The sequence below is a fragment of the Varanus komodoensis genome, unplaced genomic scaffold, assembly GCF_004798865.1.
Source record: "Varanus komodoensis strain SLA01 unplaced genomic scaffold, ASM479886v1 scaffold20_1, whole genome shotgun sequence".
NCBI classification, from domain to species: Eukaryota; Metazoa; Chordata; class Lepidosauria; order Squamata; family Varanidae; genus Varanus; species Varanus komodoensis.
This window is the reverse complement of record NW_025335587.1, coordinates 17,338,761-17,362,598: the sequence shown is the minus strand read 5'-3', so window position 1 is coordinate 17,362,598 and position 23,838 is coordinate 17,338,761. Positions and strand designations below refer to the sequence as shown.

The following is a 23,838-nucleotide window of genomic DNA, read 5'->3' as shown; positions in this document are numbered from 1 at the left end:
TTTTTCTGCGGATGGGTCGGGGTGTCCCTTCTCTCTCCACGAGTGCCCTTTCCTCTTTTGCTAAAGGCCTCATGTTCCTGTGTGCAGGAGGCTTTTGCAGGTCTCCTTGCCCAGACCTCTCTGTCAGACGGCAGGTCGGTGAAAATGGGCCCTCGGAAAGGTCGCTGCTTTGTGCGCCTTCCGACGGTCGGCCTGGAACTGGCTTGGTTCCTTCTCTTAGAACAATCATCTAAATTTAGTCTCTGGACGGAATTATTTTATGATGGGGAGCTCTGTAGAAGGCAATACGCATTGCCGAACTTGCTCAGCACGTGAGGAACCCTGCTGTGTTTGGGGGGCTCTTCTGCCCCCCCATCGTGCCTCGCCAGGAGCACTGCCCTAGGGATCCCATCCCTTAACACACTCTTAGAAGAACAAACAGCATTCCACTGGGATGCAGTCCAGTGGCAAAAGACCCCACGGCCCTCACTACGACCCCCCCCCGCTTTTGCCATTTTGATCCCACCTCGCACCCCGCAAAAAGCAAGCCTCCCCAGGATAACTTTTACAGCCCGACCAGCCCCCCCTCTTCTCACCCCCCCCCGCCCCACCTAACAGCACCCAGGCCTTTGCAACAGAGCAGGCTGTAAAATATAAGCCAGCCCTTGCAGTAAATTTGCCGAAACCCTTTCGTTATGGAAATTTCCTTCCCCATTTTTAATAAAAAAATAAATAAAAGCTAACCTGTTCGGAGTGGCAGGATGATTTGTCCTCTTCCCCCAGCGAGACAATTTGTCATCACTTGCATAGAATCTGTTACAAAACAGCCAAGCTGTGAAAGAGAGGAAATCATTCTGGGCACACGGGATATTAAAGTACACAGAAGAGTCTCTTCCCCCCAGTTCGTGAATCCTCCCCTGTGCGTGCGCGTGCGTGCGCTTTCCTTGATGGATCTGCCCACATTTCAGTGCAGTTGGGGAAGAGAGGGCGGCGAAGAAGCCATCAGGACTGTAGGAGCTTGAGCAGAGGGAAAAGCTGTAGTTGACCGAATGGTCCTAGACGCTGAGGCTCAGAAGTCAGAGCTTGCACAAGGTGTTCTTGGACCCCTGACCAGCAGGAGGAGCAAGGGGCAGAAGGACAGGGAAGGCATGCAGTCGAGCTGTCTGAAATTCCTTCAGCTGCCCCTCTGACTTCTAAGGCTTGGTCGCACTCGTGTACTGATACACCGTCAAAGCAACAGGGACTAGAAACTTGGCTGTGCATAATGAAAGATTCCTGGCATGCCTATTTCTACCCTCGCCAGCAGATAGGTGCTGCTGCAAAGCTGTGGAAGGGAGGCTTGGGGAAGGCTTTCTTCCCGAAACTTCTCCCTTGTTGGTGGTGCTGCAAGCGTTGCCTTTGGCCTTGGCCTTGGGGAAGAGCCTGGCGGCTGGTCAGCCTGGTCACTTGGGCTGAGGTAGACGTCAGGAGCTCACAGAGCAGGGGCAGCTTCTGGCCTGCTTTGGGGGGACCAGTGGGCTGGCTTGGCAGTTTGCACCCGTCCTCCGGGGAAGGTGCCGGACGGGCGCTTGTCACGTGTGGCATGTCACATATAGGCCGGGGATGCGCAGAAGGGCAGGCGGGCGCCAACTTGCCGCGGACTGGCAGAGGGCATGGCCTCCTCGCTGAGAGCCGGTGTGGCCAGGTGGCGAGGGGGGGGGGCCCTGAAGACAGCGGCCTTGAGATGCCTTGGCCACGGAGTGCGTCAGGTGGCCTGGGCCAGCCGCTCACCCCCAGCCGAGCCCACTCGTGCGGACCGTGTGGAGAGGAGGGAGAAAGGCGGGATAGGAATGCAAAGAGGCTTCTTCCCTGCCCAGGAAAAAGGGGACTGTGAGAGGAGGAGGCTTGCACTGCTTCTCGTGGCGCATGGTTCGTGGGAAGGCGCAAGTCGTGGGTTCCACTCCCAGGCTGCCCTTTTGTCCGAGGCCCCTGGGTGGACTGCAGCAGTTGAGCACAGAGTGGGGCCGGTCCCACGGCGCAAGCCTGCTTGTGCCTGGCAGAAGCGGGACAATCATGGGGACACCCCGCCCAGACCTCTGAAAAGTGGGGAGACAGGCCAGCGCCCCGGAAGCCCGCTAGCCCTTGGATGCGGAGGGAGCGGGCGAGCTGAGCCACGCAGGTGGCGCCTGGTGGACGCCCCGAGCCCTCTGCTTTGCCAAGGTCCTCGTTGGACAGAGCCGGAGGGCGAGATGAGCATGGGGCCTCCCCGGTGCCTGCCGAATGGGGGCAGTGACGGCAGCCTGAGATGCCGAGGGCCCCCAGTGCAGAGGGGGCAGGGGCAGAAGCGTCCCGGGGCGCCCCAGCTGGGGAGGGTGCTGGGGCAAGCGAGAAGCGGTTCTGCGCTGACCCCCTCCCCAATCTTTCCAGGACAGCATCCGCCCGGCGTGAGGCACCCGCCCCCCCCCCCCCGCTGCCTCGCCCTTCCGGTGCTCCAGGAGCCTTGCTCTTCCTCTCCGCAGGGGGAGTCGCACTGGCCTTGGGCTCGTTTGCGTGGGGAGAATCTGGTCCTGACCCCAGAACAGGGAGGCCCCGCTGTGAACGTCCGCCCCAAGAGCCAGCCACTCCGTGGCACTCGGTGGCCTGCTGGTGATTCCCACCCGGTCCTCCCGCAGGCCGGAGCGCGCACTCGTTCCCCTTTTCCCACAGCCCAGATGTTAGAAGAGGATGAGGCTGCCCCCTAGCGTTCACTCTCTTTATTTGGGAACCGCGGGAGACGAGAAGGTGCGAAAGGGGTGGGGGAAAAGTGGGGAGCGGAGAAAGCGCGCCAGCCTTGTGCCCCCGCTTTTGACATTTATCTTCAATAATAGAGTGTTTCCCTTCGCCAGTGTTTGCACTGGCTCTTTGGTGGGGATTAAATCCCTGCTGTTTGTATTACCGATGTGTAGGCAAGAGATCGAGAGCGTCTACCCCGTACTTGGAGCCGCATGCCCCTAAATCCAGTGATGGCCGAAAACTGAATAGTATGACCACCACCCCTCCATCCCCCAGGAGTGTGTGCCCTGCAGACACTGTGTCACGAGAAGAGGACCCCTCCTCCCCAGGTCACCACCGGCGGTTGCATTCAGCAACTCTTCCGCTCCTGAGAGACGCTGGGCATCTACTTTGTGCATCCTTTGGGCGGCTTGACCTGCCGTCGTAGCGATCCAATCCCAGTTCTTCCCTGCTCAGATCTTGAGGGCTGGGCAAGCTCTGAGTTTTCAGGCGCTGCGTTTTCAAGGCCCCGTGAGAGCCAGAGGCAAAATAGTGGCTCAGGGAGAGAGACAGGCACTTGGAGCAGAGCCTACGCTCAGCCCAGGCATCGGTTGTCCGGGCTAGAACTGAGTTCACAGTCAATGGGAGTCGCAGGCCCATTCTCCATCGAAACTTGTCCTGGATTGTGCCCTTAAATTTATATTTTAGCATGTCTCAGGGTTTCAAGGAGGTTCAGTAATATCAAAATTTCAGTGAAGAGCAAATAAAGTATCGTAGCATAAAACAGAAGCGGCAATTAAAATGACATTGCAATAACGTAAAATGAATGTTGGCCTAAAAATGTATAATCTCTTTCTGCACTGTTAATGCAGACAGAGCTACCCTGAGTCATATATCTGAGTCTCTCTGCCCGATGATAAATTTCACACGGCGCTTCCTTGTGTCAGGTGTTCCAGCTAGAGGTTCTCCTCCAGATCTGTGTCTCAGCGAGCTGTGTCGCCCTCTAAAAGAGAAGGGTTTTCGCGGGCAGATGCAGGACTGAGTCCCTTCCTGAAGCAACGGAGAGAGGGTTCTGTTTTTGGAAAGTGCTCGGGAGCTGATGGAAGCCGCAGATTGAATTTGCTGCTGTTATTGAACGGATCTCACTCAGAGGCAACTTGGTGATTAATAGGGAGTCTGGTGGCTTAGTTAGGACTGTAGGCCTCTCATCAGGTGCAAGGTGTTGGGAGATATAAAAAGATGTGGAAAGAGTTTGTATCTCAGCTGAATGTGAAGTGGTCCAAGTGTTAAGCTGTTCTGTTACCCCCTTCACCCTGAAGCTTGCAGGGTGACTTCGGACCAGTCACATCCTCTCAGCCCAACCTGCCTCACGAGGTGGTTGTGAAGATAAAATACCGAGGAAGCCAGTGGAGGCCACCTTGGGTTTCTTGGAAGATGGGGAAAGGCTGATAGAAATGTATAAATAAATAAGAACGGCCCTTCTGCTCAAGCCCTCGTCCCTGTTGTAGGAGACCAGCAATGCATGGGGAGGTTTGCTGCTGTTAATTGCACTTCCTCGTTCGTTCTCCCCTGCCTGCCCACCGCTTGCATGGAATTCCCTGTTGTTGTTGTTGTTGTTGTTGTTATTACAACATTTCTATGCCGCCCCTTGCCGAAGCCTCGGGGCGGCTTACAGCACAATAAAATACATTGAAATGCAAGGCTGGGACAATGCCGCTGGGAAGATGGGTTCGTGACCAGGCACAGGTACAATGGAGGGAAGGTTGAGACGGGCAGATGGCACCGGTGCAAGAGATGGCTCCTGTGATGGCCGAATTCTCAGCCCAGTCCTCCTGCCTTTGGTGCACAGGGGAGAGTGGATTCCCCAGCCTTTGGCCCCAGAGGGCTCTGAAGGCAGCAGCAACCCAAAAAGAAAGAGTGTTGAAGAACAGCATCAATGTTAGAACAGCGGAGCCAGCAACTAGTCGTGAAAACCATGGTGGGGAGGGTAATCTGGTGAGAGGCCGGGGGGCTTGCTGCAGCCCAGGGACATCTGGGTGGCCCAGCTGAAAAGGCCCCGTTCGGGGTCCCCACCAAGCACACGTCTGATGCCTGCAGGCCCTGGAGCAGGGGTCCTGATGGCCGCGCCGGCAGGCGTGTGCAAGGACAGGTGGCGCCTGGCATGTGCGAGGTGGAAGCTGATTTGGTTCGGACTCAGTTGCGTGTCCGGTGGAAAGCGCGGCATTCTTCTAATATGCTTTCCTATCTCGGCTAGTCCCCTTTGCGGTTCTCAGTGGGAGTCGCCCGTCAGCAGCACTTCCTGCTCCTCACCCCCTTCCTCCCCGGGGCTCCCTTGGGAGATGGTGAGCAAGTCCGTGGTGGCTCCTCCTCCTCTTCCTCCTCCTCGGCACCATCGTCCGGGCAAAACCAAAGGCAGGTGAGCAAGCAGGTTACGGAGGGGAGCAAGCCCAGAGGGCCTGGCCAGCGAGCCCCTGCTGCGGTTTGGGCCCCTGGCAGGTGCTCAGCCAAGGCTGCCTGTGACACTGGCTCTGGCTGGCCGGGCCGTTGGCGCGCAGGGCTGGGACTGGAAGCCCCCCGTTCAGCTCCCCACCCAGCTTGATGGCTGACCTTGGGCCAGCCTCTCTCGCCCTGCTCCCGCTCTAGTTTTACTGGGTAAGTTGTGCTTACAGTGGAGCTGAGGAGTGCAGCCTGTGATAGGCAGCAGTCCCACAGGCAAAGCCAAGGAGACTTAAAAAAGGAGAGGTGGGGAAAGCAGCTTCCGGAAAAGCGGTGCTCAGGCGGAGCCTTTGCAGCTTGACAAGGGTTCTCTCCCTGCTCCCCCATCCCAGGCCTGTTCCGGTGGCCGTGTTCTGCCCTCGGTGGTCCTCAGTGGGGCTCTCCAGCCCTTTCCATGGGATGCGGTGCTACTTACCTATCCCCTTGCACAGCTGGCTCAGGATATCTTTTCCGGCGCAAACATCAAAATTCCCACCGAGCCCTGCAGCTGCCCTTGCCCCTGCCTGAGCCAGCAGCCTCGCTTTGGGTTCTCCTGCATCGCTGGCCCAGCCCCAGCCCCGTTCTGTCTTCAGGAGACCTTTGCATGCCCCACGGCGTTGTGGTGCTTCCATCATCATGGGCTTCTCCTCCACCTGTTTTTCAGAAGCGCATTTGTAACTGAGCCACGACACTCCCATATTTTATGGCAAAGGATTTGCAATAACTTTTCTCTCCATGCCCCCTTCCACTCCGAAACAAGGTTTTATGATAATATAGTAAAAATATTAAATTAGAAAATGCCTCACTAAGGGTGATAAAACCTTACTGTGGTGGAAATAGGTAATTATCCCCAGCTCAGCCTAAAATGACAGTTTAACAAAATAAAAATGTTACTGCTCATTACTTGCTTTTGGTGGGTTGCAATAAAGGGTAAGTTAAACTTTAATTCAGGGGAGACCCCTGCTTTGACCCTACGCCTGCTGCATGCTCTTACCTTGGCAGTAAGTGCAATTAATTACTGGCTGCATAGGTTACTCCTTGGCATTTGGCTAATTTGAACACTCTCCGCTGAAAATACCCTTTTGAGCTCTCTGGCCATTTGGCCAGATTGGCCGGCGCTTGTTGCTTAGCGTGTCTCTCCCTCTCTCCAATGAGTATTCCTAAGAAAAACCTCTTGGTTGTAAGAAGACAAGAGATGGGCAAGAGTACCGCAAGTGTCATGGAACTTCACAAAGTTGGACAGTAGGATCAAAAAGGTCGGCACCAGAAAATCACCGGAACGTGAGGGCATTTGAGCCCTGTCCTGGATTTGATGCAAGAAACAGTCTCTGAATTTTCACCCGACCAGAGTGAGGTGGCAGAAACGGCTTAATTTCACGCTGCCCCAGGACGGTGGCACACAGCGAGATTTCTAAATTGGCCCAGGAGTCTGAGCCCCACATTGGCCTCCGGTACCACGACTATTTAGTGACTCTTGAGAACAGAAAGAAAGAAAGAAAATAGATGAGAGCAATCCTTAATCGCTCTTTCAGAAAGAGGCTTGAGATGATTGGCTATGAGAAACCGAAGGCAGTGCGGAAAACAAAGAGGTTATAGGACAGTTGGTGGTATTTCTCTGCCCAAGTTGATCTGACATAATTGACTATGGCTTTAGATTGGGCTTGTGCTTTGGGGGAAAAAGAGCGCCTCTCTTATTATGAGCTGATACAGCACAATGATAGATAATGCCGCCTGAGTTCGGTGTAAGAGGTTGGTGCTGTTTTGGAAGGGGGGGGGGATTATTACCTTCGCGAAAGTGAGGGGCCGGCCAGGTTTGCGTGGCCGCCAGCGTCACAGCGTCTCTGGTGCAGGGCAGCCATCTTTCTGGCGCTTGGCTATTGGGACTCTCATCCTCCTGGACTTCCAGCTGCTTTGCTGTAAAGGGGCTTGCCTGGTAGGACATGTCTGGATGCCGCAAGTCCCTCGCATCAGTACCTGTGGGTCTTTGCGGTCTTGTCTTGGGGGCAGATTTGGGGTGCAGCCCTTTACATGCTTAGACAGAAAAGGTTGCCCAGCTCCCGGGCCGGCTGGGAAATGGCCGGGGGTTGTGGGGCTTCCTCCTGCTTCAGGATCACACCCTTTGCTTGAGTTACTTGCATGCTTTGGTGCAGAGCTGGGAAAACCAACGCTGAGCCCAGCCTGACGCTTGTGGATGGACTTGAACCAGTTTACAAGGTTCGCTGTTGTGCGAAGGTCCAGTGGGAGCAGGAGAAAATGGTTGCCATGCTGAGCTTGTTGGAAGAAGAAAAGAGGGGAGCAGAGTTAGTCTCCACTGACAAGAGAGATGGAAGGGCCCTGCATAGAGAAAGGCCTCTGTTTAATTCCTGGCACCCCCAGTTAAAGGTTCCAGTCACGGCTGCTGGTCTTCGAAGGAGCGCTTGGCTAGAGGGGGCAACTTTGCCCACCACTCAGTGGTGGCAGTCGGAACCCCAGCCTCCCCCGAAAGGTTTCACACACGGTGCTCTGACCCCGGCCTTTTGCGCTGGGCCTGCGTATCTCTCTGTCGTTGCAGTGCATGTGGAAACATTTGCTGGGTGCAAATGGTTTCCGTCCCCTCCGAGCGGGAATCAGTGCTCACGGGGTTGTGCCAGGGGCCTCACACATGCCAGCTCTCCCTTTTTGGGCTGTTGTCCCTGCCTGCCTTGGTCCCTTGTGGGGGCATTCAGCGTGCCTTGGGGAAACTGGATAGTAGGAAAAGCCTGATTCTGTGGTTTGGGGACGCCTGAAAGAGCATTTGCAAAGCATTTCCGTCTGTCGGTAGGAATGCCACCATATTGTAGCTTCAAGCTCTCCCTGCCAGAAACTTGACCTCAGGAGAGGCGTTTCAGCATCTTAATGAGAGGAGAGGCTGCAGGAAAGCTGGTGGGCCAGAGCACCCATGGAGAGCCTCAGAGAGTCCCTTTTGGATGGCGGAAGACCCCACTTCGGGGCGCAGGCCGGATGCATTGCGCCTGCCTTGAATTCTTGTGCCGCTTCGGACAAGAAGCAGTTTGTGCAGCCGCTGCCAATACTTTGGACCGTCATTCACCAGAAAGCAGAAAAGCGGGGGTGGGGGGGGGCTGTTCAGTCACACCCCCCAAATGGTGCAGTCAGTACTTTTCCCCATTGAGCTGTAGGTGCCCCTTCATTGCTGCCGGTCAAGGTGGTGGGGGTGGGGGGCTTCCGGCCCTGCCCGTCCCTTCTCAACCTGAAGGCCATTGAGCTTTGGGAGATGTTCCTGCAGAGGGTTGAGGCCAAAGGTGCCTGGCCCAAAATGCCAGCCAGCTTTCGCTTGGAAGTCTTGGTGCCAGGAATTCAGCCTTGGCAGGAACGTCTGGACCTTTTAGAAAGGGGCAATAACTGCAAAGGCCAGAAAGCTGCCTGTGATTGGGCTTTTTTTTGCGGGGGGTGGGGTGGGGGTCAATCCATGGGTCCCAGTGAATGGCACTCTCGCTTTCAATAGAAAATATATCTTGGATCATCTGCATACCGTGCAATTTCTCCTCAGAATGTGGCTTCTCTCTCCAAAATATTCTCAGTCGGCATTGTTGAAGTGAGAAAATGTGTTAACCGTTTAAGTCAGTGATGGAGAACCTTTCAGAGACCGAGTGCCCAAACTGCAACCCAAACCCCACTTATGAATCGCAAAGTGCCAACACTGCAATGAAACCTGGAAACTGGGGTTTTAGTTTAGAAAACTCACAGCCAGTCCAAGCAAATATATTTATATCCTTGGCAGCGCACTGACCGGCCATGCGAAAGCTCGGAAGAGTCACAGCTAATGAGTCGTGGCCTGTGACGTCATCTTCTGGCGCCGCTACTCCTTTCCGAGCATGCGCATGGCCCCTGTGTGCACTGTTATCCGATGCTCGGATGCTGGGGCGACTGGGCCCGCATGCCCACTGTGGCACACATGCCATAGGTTCGCCGCCACCGATTTAAGTGATCTTCTCCTTATGAAAATGGCTTGATTTGGAAACTGAGATGAACTGGTTTGTGATGTATTTATTTTATCGCTTCCAGTCATGTTCTCCCCCCCACCCCTCCAACTGATCTAACCATCCCTGAGTACTAGAAGCTTGCAGGGTGGGAAGGTGGGATTCTTGAGAATTTCCCAAGCACTTCATGGCATCTGTGATTGTGTTAATATATCTTTATATATATAGAAGGGAAGAGAGAGCGAACGACCTGTTCTTTTCATGAATCTTTCTGCCCTCGAGGATTTGAAATACGTGAACTTTTTAAACCGTGGCCAATTTTAGTTGTTGTTCAACAAAAGCCATTCTGACTGTTCATTAAAAATTCTACATGGGTCCTGTTAATTTGAATCTCTTGTTAGGTTGCTTTCACACACACGCACCCGAAACACTGTGTCAACCTCAAGGAAAAAGAACAACATGTATGAAAACTAAATTATAGTCCCGCGCAGCCTGCTTGATTGAACCCTCCTTCCAGCACCGCGGTCTCATGCATCCCATTAAAATATTCAATCTTGTTCCCTTCCTTGAAAGCCTTGTCTGGAAAGGGCAAACTTATAGGGGGAAGAAAACCCTCATTCCCCGGAGAGATGGAATCTAGCTCCGGCGCGGTATTTACATATTTCTCTGCCGCAAGAGAGAGGCACTATGCAAGCTCTCCCCAGCTCTTGTGTTTATTAATAAAGATTGCTGAATGCATTTTTAATTATCTGCCGGCCTTTTTCATTTGAAGCAGTGGGTGAGGGTGCCGCTCGCCTCCACTAAATTGACCTTGGAAAGTTGCTTTTCCCGCCTTGCCCTCCGTCACCATCTGCACTCAACTGCCGAGCGCTGCTTGAGCGGGCCTGCCCTGAAGGTTGCTTCTGTCAGGGTGGGAACCTCTGGCCCTCCAGCTGCTGGCTGGACAGCAGGTCCCATCAGCCCTGGCCAACATGGCCAATGCCCTGTGTTGTCAGGAGGGCAACAGGTTTGGGTGCCGAAGTGGTGGGATGGGGGCTAGAGGGAGCGACGGCGCCCGTCTGCCCCGGCGGTCTCTGTGTCTTCTAATAGCAAAGCCATTCCCCCGAGGACCACCCTTCAACATAGCGTTGGGTGACTGTCACTATGGGAACCTGACAGGGCCTTTTAGCAGTGGCCCCGGGCTTCTGGCATGTGCTCCCCAGAAAGTCTTCTGCTTTACTATTTTTTCAACAGCATCTGAATGAGGCTAACGCTTCTGGAGGCATGTGGGATCCACAGAGTTACAATTCCGCGCTTAACAGCTGGATGCTTCCACTGAATATTTGTTGGCGCTTACATTCTAAGTGATAATTGGACTTATTCACTGGAAGCCTTTCTCTTGGAAAAATAAACCCCAAAAGCATCTTACAGCAGGGGCGAAAACTTGCAGAGGCTTAAACCAGAACCAGCAGAATGCTTAAAATACAAAGAACCTGTAAAACGTCTCAGTTAAGAAACCCTTTCAAACGCTGTCAGAATGGAGGAAAACCCAAACCTGAAAAAATGGCAATATTGGCGCCTGGAAAGAACAGGCCGCAATCGGGGGCCACCACCTCCAAAGATGCCTCCTGCTGTGGCGCCAGTGCCAAGTGCCTCCTGGGGGAATCGCTCCAGGAGAGCCGCACGCACTGGTCCCTGTTCAAGGGCAGCTTCGCAGAAGTGGATGACGTCCTTCCTCGCTTGTTACTGCTTGTCTGGCATTCCTTCTTGCTTTTGCTCGCCTCCCAAGCCTTGGCAGTGGACCTCTGTGTTATAATAAACATGTTGCACCTTTCTGTTGCTTACCTTCTCTCACCAGGACGGAACTCTATCGGTCCCTCTTCGGCCAACAGGCACCTCTTAAAGGAGAGGAGAGGCCCTAACTGCGGAGGCCGGGCATTGGCAGGGCCCGGGATGCGGAGAAGAGGCGGGCCTTGCCCTCTCCGGCCAGCTCCTGGCGCTCTGCAAGCCCAGAGGAGGGAGCCACGGATGTCACTTCTGGAACTCGGGGTGCGTGGCAGCTTGGTGGAGTGTTCAGCCAGTCGCACCTGCAGGTTTGCCCAGACTGGGAGAGGAGAGCGCTCCCTGCTTCTGAAAGCAGCCTTCAAGACCGACCCCCGTGCGGGACACCCGTGGCCAGACGTTGCCTCTTGTCACAACGTGTGCGCTTGTTGCTCAGAATGTCCAGCTGTCAGAGAGTGTGCGGCAGTTCCCCACTCAGAGTGTGTTCTGTTTCCTGTGCGGTTGCCAAGCCTGAAACTCGCCCGGAGGCCGTTCTGGCGGTGTGAGGTGGTTACGGAGAAGCTGCCACTCAGCCTGATCTGTATGAAAGCGAGCCAAGCGCCTTGTGGAGTACGAAGAACGCTCGCCCGACGTTCACCTTGCGTCTCCTTGTGTGGAGAGATTCTGGGGGCTGCAACTCGATTTAACACACACATACACACACAATGCACATTTGTGTGCTGTGTGGGACAAGACTGCCGCCCAGTAATGAATGCTCGGCTGCAGCAGCAGGGACAAGGTGCAGTGAGCAGGTCTTGGTGCTGGTGGCTCCTCGGCTTTGCCGGGAGCCACATCCACCTCTCTTATTTGGCTGAGCCGTTCCTGTATCTTAAAAATTCAGTTCAGGAACTCTAACATCATAATGCGCTCCTCTGAACTTCTGTGAGCTCCGTTTTTAAAAATACATGCAACCCATTTTCTGAGCAACTGTTCCCAGGGGAGCAGAGCTAAATTTTACCTCCGGTGTGTACCGACACACGCCCAACACCACCAACAGAATTGTCTTCCTTCGACCGCAGATCTTAATGTATTTAATTATTTTCACTGATGGGGATTCACGGATGTCTCTTCCCAATAGAGACACATTCTGTGCAGAGGTTAGCCTTGGTGTAAATCTAGCAAAGGGAAAGATGATTCACTTGTTTTTATTCAGAAGGTCAAAAAGCTGGGAATTAAATCCCCATAAAGTGAATTTATTAGCCTGCTGTGATCAATTGCCAATGGAGATTATCTTGCATAAGTAATATGTGCATATGTACCTTGTAATATAACACCTGTATAGATTATCTTCATTCCAGCCCATATCACTTAAAGTAGAATAAAATAGTTTTATAAAGCTGGCCACCTTTATAACCTTCTGTATGGACTGTAGCCTCAACAGGCGGTTTCCTTTAAATGTCAGCCCCTTTTCTAATTATCAAAAATTGTACTGCAGGTGAGAATTTTAGTAATTTGCAGACACACACATGCCAAGAAAGCAGCAGAGGTTGCTGTTCAACAACTTTATTTATTATATCTCTATCCCGCCTTTTTTCCTTCCAAGGAACTCAAGGCAGCTTAGATAACTCTCTTCCGCATCTCAGTCTTACCCCCACCACAACAACCCTGTAAGGTAGGTTGGACTGAGAGTCTGTGACTGGCCCAAAGTCACCCAGTGGGCTCCCTGGCTGAGCGGGGACTAGAGCCCAGGTCGCCAGAGTCCCAGTCCCACACCCTCAGCCTCCACACCATTAGCTGTGGGGGAAAGAAATTGCCGGTGACACACGGCGCAATTGGGCACTGTGTGGGCACAGCTCCTTTCGTGAGCATAACCTGCATGGAGGGCGGAGGGGTTGAGTCGTCGGGAGACCCCGGTTCAAAGTCCTCGTCGGCCACTCGGCTGGGCACGGGGCCTGGTGCTGTTCTTGGCTGGATCTGCCTCATGTAGCCGTGCCTCGGCCGGGTGGCCCCCAGCGGACTCTCCCTGGCAGACTGGACACAGATGCGCCCCCTTTGCCGATCTCTGGGCGTGATGGGTGTCGGGGTCAGCAGTGCTCTAAAGAGGGCACCCCATCAGCCTTCCTTGCTGGTTGTGATGTGGGTTTTCTGGCAATTCGGAATTGCAAAGTTAGGGTCATTTGCTTTGCACTTGGACGCTTTCTGACGGCCTCAGGTGTCAGCTAACTTAGGACCTTTAGTTTCACTTGTGTTCCTTGATCAACAAAGCAAAAGAAGGTAACCCATGTTAACTGTTGTACCGGTGCAGGCCGAGGATTTGACCTGCAGTACTTGGAGAAGGCATAAGTAAAGTGCACTCTGTGACTTAACCATCACTCTCTGGAATTCTTCTCCAGATGCAAACCTTGTGAGACTTTCAGGCTTGGCTTTTGCAAGCATAAAGACTAGAAACGTTCAGTATTATTATTATTATTTAAATATTGGGAAAGCTGCAGTTGTCACCAAGCTGAATTCTGCCAGATCCTGTACTTTTCTTCCCTCCATGGTTTGTTGTTTTATTTTAAATTTATACCCTGCCTTTCTACCGAGGAAATTGTGTAGGCAAGAAATGAGAAGTAGAACAAAAACTTGGCATAATCCGTAATAAAATGGAGTATCTTAAATGCAGTCAAAGAATCAGAACATCACCGGGTCCAACGGGCCAGATTCCACATGCGAGCCCCGTTTGGGGCAAAGGTCTTTGTCTTCTGGAGGAAGGACGGCGAGGGGCACCCCAACTGCCCCCCCTCGTGGCAGGCCCGCTCTCGCATTCCCCTCCAAGGATGCCTCTGCTTAGTGAGGCTGAGCTAAGGGCCTTTTGCAAAGACCTGAGCTCCTTCCGCGAGGGTCGTGGTCAAAAGTGTGTGCCTTTCAAAGCCACATTTCGGAAGTGAGCTAACCATGTGCATTCTATCCACACGGATTCTCCAAGTGGCAGAATGAGGACAGTTACCCCCAGCAGAAAATCGAAGGGCTCCCCCCCCCCACCTCTCGGATGCAGAAAGTATCTGTGTCAAGGTGAATATTGACTTTTGTCTTAGAAAATGTATGTAGCATGGATGAATAAATCTTTATGTGCATTTGCTGCAAAGCCAGAGCTGTAGATCTTGGGGCCTCCATTGATTTTTCTTTCATTCTTGCCACCTTCACACTTCTCTTTTTCTCCACCTCTCGAAGGGTCAAAATTTGCCTGGTGATTTTTTTTTTTTTTAATTGTGCCACAGTCGACCTCTCCCAGGTTGCAATTTCTATTCCTGGATCCAGACGACAACCTTCTGCTGTGAAAGGGTTGTTGGGGTTTGTTTTTTGTTTTGTTTTGTTTTTTTGCAGCATTCCTGGCTAAAAACACACACGTATCATGTTAAGAAGGAGGTGGGGGTGAAGTAAAGTGCTGAGGCAGGGGGCAGCCTATGGGGTTTGGATAGGGGGCTGAGGGAGAAGAGGAAGATCTGGAAGGGCTCTGCCTTGCAGAGTAGACAGAGAATTCCTGTGGTTTGCTGCCATGCCTACTGCGCGTGTCGGAGGCCCCGGGTTCAGCCCCGGCAGGACTGGGAAGGATGTGAGTGGAAGCCCTGGAGAGTGTAGACCAGCTGCAGGGAACCTCTGGCCAGGGGACCGAAATCCGCTCCTCTCAGCCTCCCAGCCTGGCCCTCTGCCTTGCTGTACCTTGGCTTGGCCCCTGGCCAGGGATGTTTTAATGCTTTTCTCTCCATCCTTAAAAGCTGAAGTACCTCCCCTAAGCTTAGACAACCAGGAGTTTTTGGCTTCATGTTCTGGAGGAGAGCTTGGGGAATGTTTCTGGCTGCCCCCCTTTTATTTTTTGAGAGACTCCCCACTCCAGTGGGCAGGATGTCCAACTAAACGGACCCCTGACCCAAAGCCCAGCGGGGCATTTCAGGCATACGCGGTATGTCCCAAAGTCCAGTGCTGGGTGGGGCGGGGGTCAGTGTGCCCCAGCAGTGGGGGGAGAGTTACTTCGATCGTCTTTCCCAACTCTAAATTAGTAGCACAATTCGCGCTTGCGCCTGCGGAGGAAGGTCTTCCAGATTGTCCCCAGTGCTCCGGACAGGCATCCTCTTTGCAGCCGCAGCGTCCCCTGGCCGATCTCCCAGCGCCTCCGCTTCTCTCCGGCTCGGCAGGATCCAGGAGGACGGCTCTGCTTTCTGCGCGGCAGGAGGCCGACGGGATTTCCCCAACGGCTGTCAGCTGCAGCGTGAACCGGTGAGTCAAGAAGGCCGGGCACCCCCAGCCCCACTCCTTTCTCTTGCAGGCCCCTAATTCTCTGATCAACGGAAACGTGGCACAGCCCCCCTTTTGGGGGGGTCACCACTTGTATGTGGGCAGAGAGAGGAGGGTCAACGCTGTGCCAGAACCTCCCCTTGGCAATCAAAAGCCCTTGGAAGTAGACGTGCGCCATCTTTAAAAGGCCGCGACTCAGTTCAACAGCCTCCGAAAAGGAGTGCAAGGAAGTGCCCAGGGGATCTTCCTGAGTCTGAGGAGCATATTCTGCAGCCAAGGTGCTGCCTTTCCCTCGCTGGCCACCTGTTGCACCTCACCTGGCAGGAAGCGTGCAGGAGCTGGGAACGTGAGCCCGGTCAGCTGCTGGGGGGGGGGGGGGGGGGGGCTGGGGGCCTCTTCTCCAGCTCTCTGGCTCCAGAGGAAGCTGGCCGCTGTGGGTCCCAAGGGGCTGGTCTCTCAGACCCAGTGGGGCAGCCCTTCCGAGGGCCGCCCTGCCGCCCAAGCTGGCCTTGCTTCTCCAGGGACCTTCTCGTGCCGCCCGCCCAGCTGGCCTCGTGTCAGGAGTAGGCCAGCCCCTCCTAAGGCTGCCAGTCTGGAGGAGGCAGGGGGGCTCCTGTGGCCGTCAAACGCCGGCCGTGCAGGAACAAAAAGAGCAAGCACATGCATGGACGACGCTGCAACCCCGAGCTCAGGTTTTGGGACGCTTCTTGTGTGCTTTCCTTACCAGTCCCAAATGCCACTTCGGCGTTGCCTCTGTGCTTGGGGTGGCCCAGGGGCCCAATTGCGCGCGAGTGTGGATGGCAAAACGTTGGCGCCCACCAGCATTCCCAGCTGGCGGTGCAGGCAAGGAGCTGAAGGCCTTTTTTGGCTATACTTGTGCCGTGATTGCACCTTAAATGTTTTTTTCCCCAATTTATTCTGTCTTCAACAATAAAATAAGAACCGTAACCCCATTTAAAAGAAGAAACTCTGTATGCGCTGTGGATAATGAAGTAGAGCTGCCTGCCAATTAAGGAAGTTTTGGTTGATTAATTGCCCTCCTTTAAATACTGAATTGATTTTAATGAATCAATTAAATTTAAGAGATTTGCATATTATCAAAATTTTAGTTCAGGTGCCTTTTTAAGAGATTAGAGGACACGCAGGATGGGGTTCGGTTTCATAAGCAAGGCTGCTGCCCCATGTCAACGCAGAGTGACCTGCTCCAGGTCAAAGAGAGCAGTGCTCGCTTTCAGGTGGACCCGGCTCAGCGCTGAGCGCTCCTAGATAACCCTGGCCTGCCTTAGGGGCTTGCTGTGACGTGTTGAGCATTTTGGGAGGTGGGATGAAGCAGAAATGCCGAGCTGCGGCCTTGTCCCGCAGCACGTCCGCTTTTGTGCACTAACCCTATGATCAGCTGCGGGGGTAAATCTGCCTGCTTCTATTTCTGACGGCTGGTCTCACCACGGCTAATATCAATGATTCCAGCAACCGATCAGGACATGCTCCTTGCATAATTTCTTGTGTTGAGAAATTATGAATGAGAAGAAGGATGAAAAGCAATGCTCTGTGTATCCAGGCTAAGAGTTGTATATGCAGTAAATACTCCAAAAGTCTGCCAGGACCTTTTTCTTAAAATCACATTAAGAGAAAGGCTGTGAGTTTTTTCCAGTCTCATTTATTTTAACAAGAGCACTGTCCCGCCTTCCCCCTAAAACTGGCCTTCAGGACAGTTTACACTTCATGTTAAACAGCCCAAAATATACACAGGTTGAAAATAATTGACCTTAAAGTCCAAATTATGCAAAAGACTGCTTAAAATAATCACTTTATTTGCAGATAATGCCATGTCCGGGTTTACATTAACCGTGGCTTGTTGCTTTAGCCACGATTGCCTTGCAGATGAATGGCCATGCAAACTGACCAGAGCTAGCTTTCCTGTTTCCGGTTTGTTTCTCTCCTGCACATTTGGTCAGCCTTCAAGACAGTTTTGTTTTCAGGTTGGAAGCCTTAAATTTCAGGGCAGACAGCAGCTCACACAAACAAGGAATTAGCCAAGATTCTGAGTTCCAACATTATACGCCCTCATATACAAGGGAAACTTTGTAAGCTACTAACAAAGCATTGCTTGATTGTGGGAAACATTTGGGTGTAAGGAGCCATCATCAGGTTTGTCATCAGGAAGGGCATGTCGCAGGTGGATTCAGGCTCACCTTCCAGGTGCCTGGGAAGGTCCAGGGCAGGGGCTGGGGTTGAAAACAGCAGCAGGCAGTCTCCGAAGCATGTGGTCCTTCTGAGGCCTCTCAGGCCGAACAAGGTCTTTATGTCCTGAAAGCAGCACCCAGGTTGTTCCTGGAGCTGAAGTTCGAGCCGGTGCAAATCTTTTTTAACTACGGCTACATAGCTCGTGGAACTCGTGGAACACACAGTTCTAGCTTGTGGAACTGTGTGTTTTCCAAGCCAGCTGAAATTTCTGAACACTTTCCAGGGTCACAGCTGCACAACTTACTGTGCCTTCTCCTCGCTGGCGCTGCCTCATCACCTTGCCGAGGTTTTCCATGCCCAGAGCCTTTGAGGACAGGAAGGAAGGGCGGACAGAAGGAATCGGGGCCTGGAACTTCTGGCCGCATCCTCGCAGAGTCTTGTTTCCATGCTGCAGCGTCAGGATGGCACGTCACGGGTAAGTAGGTGTCGAGAGCAAGTCCGGGGTCCTTGTCATGGGAACTTGGCTTCCTTTCCACATCATCGGCTCTTTTAAATGGGACAAGGTTAGCTTTCATAGGGAGCGAGATCGAGGTGTGTGACCTTTCTGGCTGGATCTGCACATTGGCCGTCCTCTATATGACCCGCATTTCCCTTGGGACCAGGACGGACACGTCTGGGGCTCCAGCCAAAGGTGCTTCTCTTGACAGCCTGAGCACCGGACGACGCCTCATGTTAACACCTGAAGCACAAGTTCCCCAAACAAACAAACCCTTCCTGAAATCCAGGAGGGGAAGCTCTCTGGGAGGTGCCCGTGTCGCCCGGACTCTCCCACGCCGCTGCTCTGCTGAACGGGCAGTAGAGGAAGGCAACTTTTGCCACACATTCAAACGGCGCTAGCCGAGCTCCATCCCGCAGCCGCTGGGGCAACCGCTTCTGCGAGTGCGAGGCACAGCCCGTGGTGCACCCACGCTTGAGCAAACCCCGCTTTGGCTGGCGTCTTCGCTTGTGCGTAGCGCAGAGCCAGGCTCTCCTATTTTGGCCTCTGTTAGTGCCTTTGCTGAGTCATCTTTGCAGGTTTTTAAAGAAGGGGGGAAAGTTGTATTCTTGTTTTTAAAAGGGTCCTGAGCCTTCTAGTCAAAAGGGCAGGTTGCTTACAGTGTCCCGAGCTTCAGTAGGTCGGCCGGTGCATACGTAAAACCACCATCACATAATTTACTTCTTTGAAGTGCTAAGAGGAAGAGTTACACTGGTAAAAGAGAGGCAGGAATGAGAAGAATCCCAGTCTAAATTGAAAGGTGGTTGTCCAGGTATTGCTGGTCCGTAGCACCGTCAGCGCTCACAACCCGCTGGTGGAGTTCGCAGGCCGGCAGTGTCTGCAGGGTCACACCCTCTGCTGCCCCCTTTCTTCCTGGGGGTCAAACTCCACTTTGGAGAAGTTCTTGGTGAGTGCTTTGCAGTGGTGGACAGAGAGGGCCAGATGCAAAAGGAGCAGCCTGTTCCAGCTTGAGGCACTTCCATTTCATCCTTTTAGCGGCAGGGGAACTTGCACAAAAGCCGGGGAACCTCCGTGGTCACTGGCTGGAGCCAAAGGAAGGATCTGGCTACTGGCTAACCTGAGGGCTGGGTCGGATGCCAAGCGCCTTGGCTTTGGGCCAAGCCGGAGGTCCTGCTGCTGCAGGAGCGCAGGGTCCGAGCTGGAAGCTTGCCCACCTGCTCCCTTGGGTCACCTCCTGCAGCCCTGGGCTCCCGTCACTGTCACAAGTTGTAAAGTACATTTATTTGAAAAAGGGCACCAAGAGAACTGGCTTATCACAGATGTTTCTTCTAATGCCATCAATTAAGGCCTAGCTTGAATTTTTAGCAGATTTTAAATTCTTTAGCTGTTTGCAGTGCCTCTGTTAATTAGCATATTTTAACATTTTTGCACTGCTCTTAAAGTGGGTGGGGAGCCGAAATGAAAGGTGAGTGTTCCAGAAATGACACCACCCCCATAAAGAGAAAATAAAACTGCACAGAATTTCAAGTTTCAGACAAACAACTTCATTTACAAGTGTGGCTCTAATTAGCTTCTGAATTAGTAAAGCGGAGTTTCCCCCCCACAGATCGGCAAAAGCCCTGAGGGAAAGTGCAGAATAGAGAGGATCGCATTTCCAATTATTTTGTTGAATTGCTAATTTAGTTATTGTGGCTGGCGTAATTGTGATGGGTATTGGGTGTGCAATTCAATTTGTTTTAAATATTTGTGGGAAGACTGATCGGTAATGGAGCTGACCTATTTTGCGGCCTAAATTGAGAGAAGGGACTCGGAACGAGGGGAGGGGGAAAGCTGGAGACTTGGATGGGGGAGCGGAGGGGAAAAATGCAGCTACAAAGCTGCCGGTTTTGTTTCAGTTTTTATTTTGATCTCTCTTCATCTCTCTTAAGACGGTTGAAGCAACAAAAGGTTTAAATTAAAAGATGAAACTACTTTGATCTAACAGCCTTTGAAAGCACTGCCGCTTTAGGGGTACCCTTCTGGGCATTTTTAATATGGAGATGTTTTAGGCTAAAGTGTTTAAATATGCATTTCCAGAGTTCAATAGGCCACTCCCCTTCTTTTCGTTCTTTAATTTTTATAATATTTGTTAAAACGATCCATGCATTCCCCAAATGCAATCTTGGTTCATTGAAGGCATGGGGGTGGGAGTATCTTCAATTGTTTTTATTGTGCCAATTTGATACAATTTAACACCATTTCAGCATAAATTAGCTGCAGAGGGTTTGTTTTTTAAACAAAAAAAAGTGTTTGGGAGTAAACAGGCTCACTTATGCATGCAAGTTACCTAGTTGGGGAAAACTGTTCCATTAGCTACACCTGCAATTAAATTCGGTTGAGTGACGGAGGGGTAAATGGCCCCGTGCGCAGCCACTTGTAAAGACGCTCTTAATGGATGAAATTGCTCCTCCCTCCACGCACCCGCCGTTTTGCCTGAATGTTAAGAGGTGGGTTTTGTTCGATTCAAAGCCTTCCTAAAGCAGATGGATGCAGCCCGGCGTGTTGTGCTGATCTGTGTACGTTCCACATTTTGTGGCTGCCTCTGTGAGCACCGAGCTCCAGGAAATGCTCTGCAAATCGATGTTTTTGGTAGTTGTTTATATTGTTACTGTCAATATAGCAAGCTTCCGAAGCAAAAGCAGCTCACATCCGTGTGCTTTACACATTGACGTGGGGAGCGATCGGTTCTTGTGAGGTCTGCGCCACAGCCTTCCTCAACATGGTGCCCTCCAGTTCCCAGCATCCCCTGCCGGTTAGTCTCTGGAGGAGTCGGGGGCACCAAAGTGGGAAAGGCTGCTCTGCTTTTCCTGGTTTTTTTTGCTCTCTGCGTACAATTTGCGGGTCATTTGTGCAAATTCCCGCTTGTGCCAATGGACTGTTTAAAGGGATGTATACAATTTTCATCCATCACCCCACCCTGCAAAGCCAGTTCTATTAAGGGGCAAAAAATGGAAGACTGAAAATGTGGGAAGCAGAGATGGATGTAACAAGCGCCATGCCGTCATCCTGGGCCTGATCTAGTAGTTTTCTGTGGGGTGTAATTCTCCTCCTGCCCGCTGCCGCCTCGGGGAAAGCGGTGACATGCCTCCACTCAGAAAGCAACTTTCCTGTAAAAGAGGAAAGTGGCCGCAAGAGAGAAAGTTCTACTCCCACTGTCAGTCTTCAAGCATTTCCTGTACAATCATGAGGTCTAGTGACTTGAGACTCGGGTCCCTGCACAATTCCCTATTGGCTGCCAGATTCTGCACTCAAGCGCCGTATTTCCGTTTGGCTGACAAGCAGAGCTGCTGGCTCCTACGCTGTTGGAATCGCTGCAGGAGGAAGCACCCAGGCAGGCAGGCAGGCGCCGAGTCCCTCAGCCGTTGCAGGGCACGTCCAAGCGCCAACACCCTTCAGGCTTAATCCTGGAGGCGAGCAAAGCCGTCACCAGCATAACTCAGCCGACTTCTGGAGACCAAGAAGGCTGCGCCGAGGAACACAGACATGATCTGATTGGTGGGTTTTATTAAAATAAACTTGAGGTAAGAGAAATAATGTCGACACTGCGAGTTGTCCCTAGACACACAGTTAATACTCCCTCCCGTGGATTCAGTTGGTTTCCTTCTGCCTGCCCTCTCCCACGCCACTCCCATGGCTCTTGGCTGCAGAGGGGGATCGGCCTCTCCCTGCTCCCAGGTGTGGCTGGGACAGATTTATTCGATATGCCCACTCTGTCCTTCATTGGCTAGATTTCAGGCCAAGCGCCGTATTCAGAAGCACATTTGATTTCCCCTTTCTGGAAGCAGTGAGGCCCGGCCTCTAGAGGGGAGCCCATGGGCGGTGGCTCGGCCGTCTTGGCATGGCAAGGGATGAGATCCAGGTTTACGCCACGGGGGTGGAAGCGCCTTTCCTGGGACAGCCGCTTCCGCCCACCTGAAAGTGCTCCACTGAAAGGAGCACCCAAACTCAGGGCCCGTCCTCTTGCGGGAGGCAGCGGCCGGGCCCTTCATGAAGCACATGGCGTGCCTTTGCGGCATGCTGGTGCAGACGCCTCTCGCTGTTAGCGATTGGTGGCGCAGGGAGTCCTCCTCCACCTGCTGAAAGCTGGTCGTGGGCATCAACCCTGGGTCCTTCGAGGAGTCAGCTGGGGGCGGGGGGAGTCCGCCACACCAGCCCCTCTCTGCTTGGCTGTTCCGAGGGCCATCCTGGAGCTAAGCTCTCCCAAAGATGCATTTCACCTTGGTGAAATGAATGCAAGCGGAACGAAGCAAAAGGAAGGCACTGCGTTCCCAAGAGGGGCGCTGCGGGGGTGCAAAGCCGTCTTTTCACGCTGGGCACACCGGGAGCCGGCTCATTCCTGGGCGCCAGTAAAGCGTTAGGTGTCCTTCACAAGCTTGTCTTCAGACACGTGCTTTTCCCCAAACAGCAGAGCACCATTTCTGCATGTTCGGGCCTCTCTCAAGGACCTCTGCTCGCATTACGTGGCAGCCGACAGCAGGAAGTGTGCTTGACCCGGGGCACTGCCGCCAGTCCTGGTTTCCGCAGGTTGCCATGGGAGACGGGAGCACGCAGGTCTGCACCCCACGGGCCACCCCGCCTTCCCCATCCTGGTGCCCCTTCAGGGAAGGCCGCTCTAGCGTTGCTACATGTGCCACAAGGACAGGAGGTAGTGGGATCAGGCTCGCTCTGTGCATGTCCACGGGGCGTCCACTTAACCAAGCCGCTTGATTTAACGCTTGCCAATAAAAGTCACTCCATGATCCTTCTCAGGAAACTTGCTTTAGTCCTTTCAATTAGGCTCTCTTCTCTGCGTGCGCTCTTTTTTTGCATTGACACGACATTTTGGTTCCTTGCAGTATGTGAAAATGAGAACAGACTGAATTTGGCAACGGTGTTCCAGACGGGCCTTTGCTAAGCCACTTCTCTCCTCTCTAGGGCGCTCAGTGCCCGGCAGAGCCGCTCTCCCAGCGCGAACCTGCCTGCACACTCCGCGTCCTTTCCAAGGGCCCTCCTGCAGGAGAGGCGCAGAAGCGGGCAACGCGGGACAGAGCCAGCTCAGGACTGGCACCACTTGTGCAACCGTCTCCCCAGGGAGGCCTGCGCAGAACCAACATCTTTCTTTACAGCGAGCCGTTCGGCAGCAGCGGAGCAGATCAGGTAAGAGGCATTTGTCCAGCTGTGCATATTTACTCTGCCTCTCTCTTTGCAGCTTGACTGCTTTCTGCATATTACTGTATGTTTCAGTTCTCTACTCTGTGTCCGCCACTCCCTAGACCTTTGACACTTGGGCGGCAAACAGCCAATGCTCAGATGTGCAACTCTTGCGGAGGGCACCTACTGATTGTCATACAGGTGGAGGTGGGCTGGAATTCTGTGACGGGGCAAGGCCCAGTGGGACCCTCCAAGCAGCAAGCGATGGGGCAGACTTGTATCCTGAACTGCTGAATGTGCGTCCTAGTATAATTTTGGTGGTTGGGATGTGTTTAGAATGGGCCGAAATGATGAGCTGTGCAAAAACAGCTACTCAGGGAACGCTTTTTCAAAATCGCATTGTTTTGAATGGAGCTTGAGCCCTCTGTTAGGGTTAGGGTGTGCACCAGGGTAGGGTTAGGGTTAGAAAAACGAGGTGTCCTGACATGGTTTTGATGGTTGGAATGTGTTTAGGATGGGCAGAAATGATGAGCTGCGCAGAACAAGCTGCTCAGGGAAGGCTTTTTCAAAATCGCATTTTTTTTAATGGAACTTGAGCCCTATATTAGGGTTAGGGTTAGCCCTATATTAGGGTTGGGAAAACGAGGTGTCCAGACATGGTTTTGATGGTTGGAATGTGTTTAGGATGGGCAGAAATGATGAGCTGCGCAGAAAAAGCTGCTCAGGGAAGGCTTTTTCAAAATTGTCCACTTTGCAATGGAATAATACCCCTATATTAGGGTTAGGGGTGTGCACCAGGGTAGGGTTAGGGTTAGGAAAACGAGGTGTCCAGAC

The 23,838-nt window shown here is 52.9% G+C and overlaps 1 protein-coding gene and 1 long non-coding RNA gene across 4 annotated transcripts in view; both read left to right on the top strand.

Moving 5' to 3' along the window:
• AATF (apoptosis antagonizing transcription factor) overlaps positions 1-12,293 on the top strand; it is a 71,389-nt gene extending 59,096 nt beyond the window's left edge. Inside the window, exon 12 of one of the 2 annotated variants that reach the window (XM_044430285.1) lies at positions 10,978-12,293. In XM_044430285.1, coding sequence (XP_044286220.1) covers positions 10,978-11,041 — 64 coding nt within the window. In that variant the 3' untranslated portion in view covers positions 11,042-12,293. Of the gene's footprint in view, positions 1-9,713; positions 10,652-10,977 lie in introns of those variants that run through there. The other variant, XM_044430284.1, reaches the window with a different exon arrangement.
• An 8,853-nt stretch (positions 12,294-21,146) lies between these two features.
• LOC123023337 overlaps positions 21,147-23,838 on the top strand; it is a 10,741-nt gene continuing 8,049 nt past the window's right edge. The window contains exons 1-2 of one of the 2 annotated variants that reach the window (XR_006414708.1): positions 21,147-21,369; positions 22,789-23,010. This is a non-coding gene — a long non-coding RNA (uncharacterized LOC123023337). Of the gene's footprint in view, positions 21,370-22,507; positions 23,011-23,838 lie in introns of those variants that run through there. The other variant, XR_006414707.1, reaches the window with a different exon arrangement.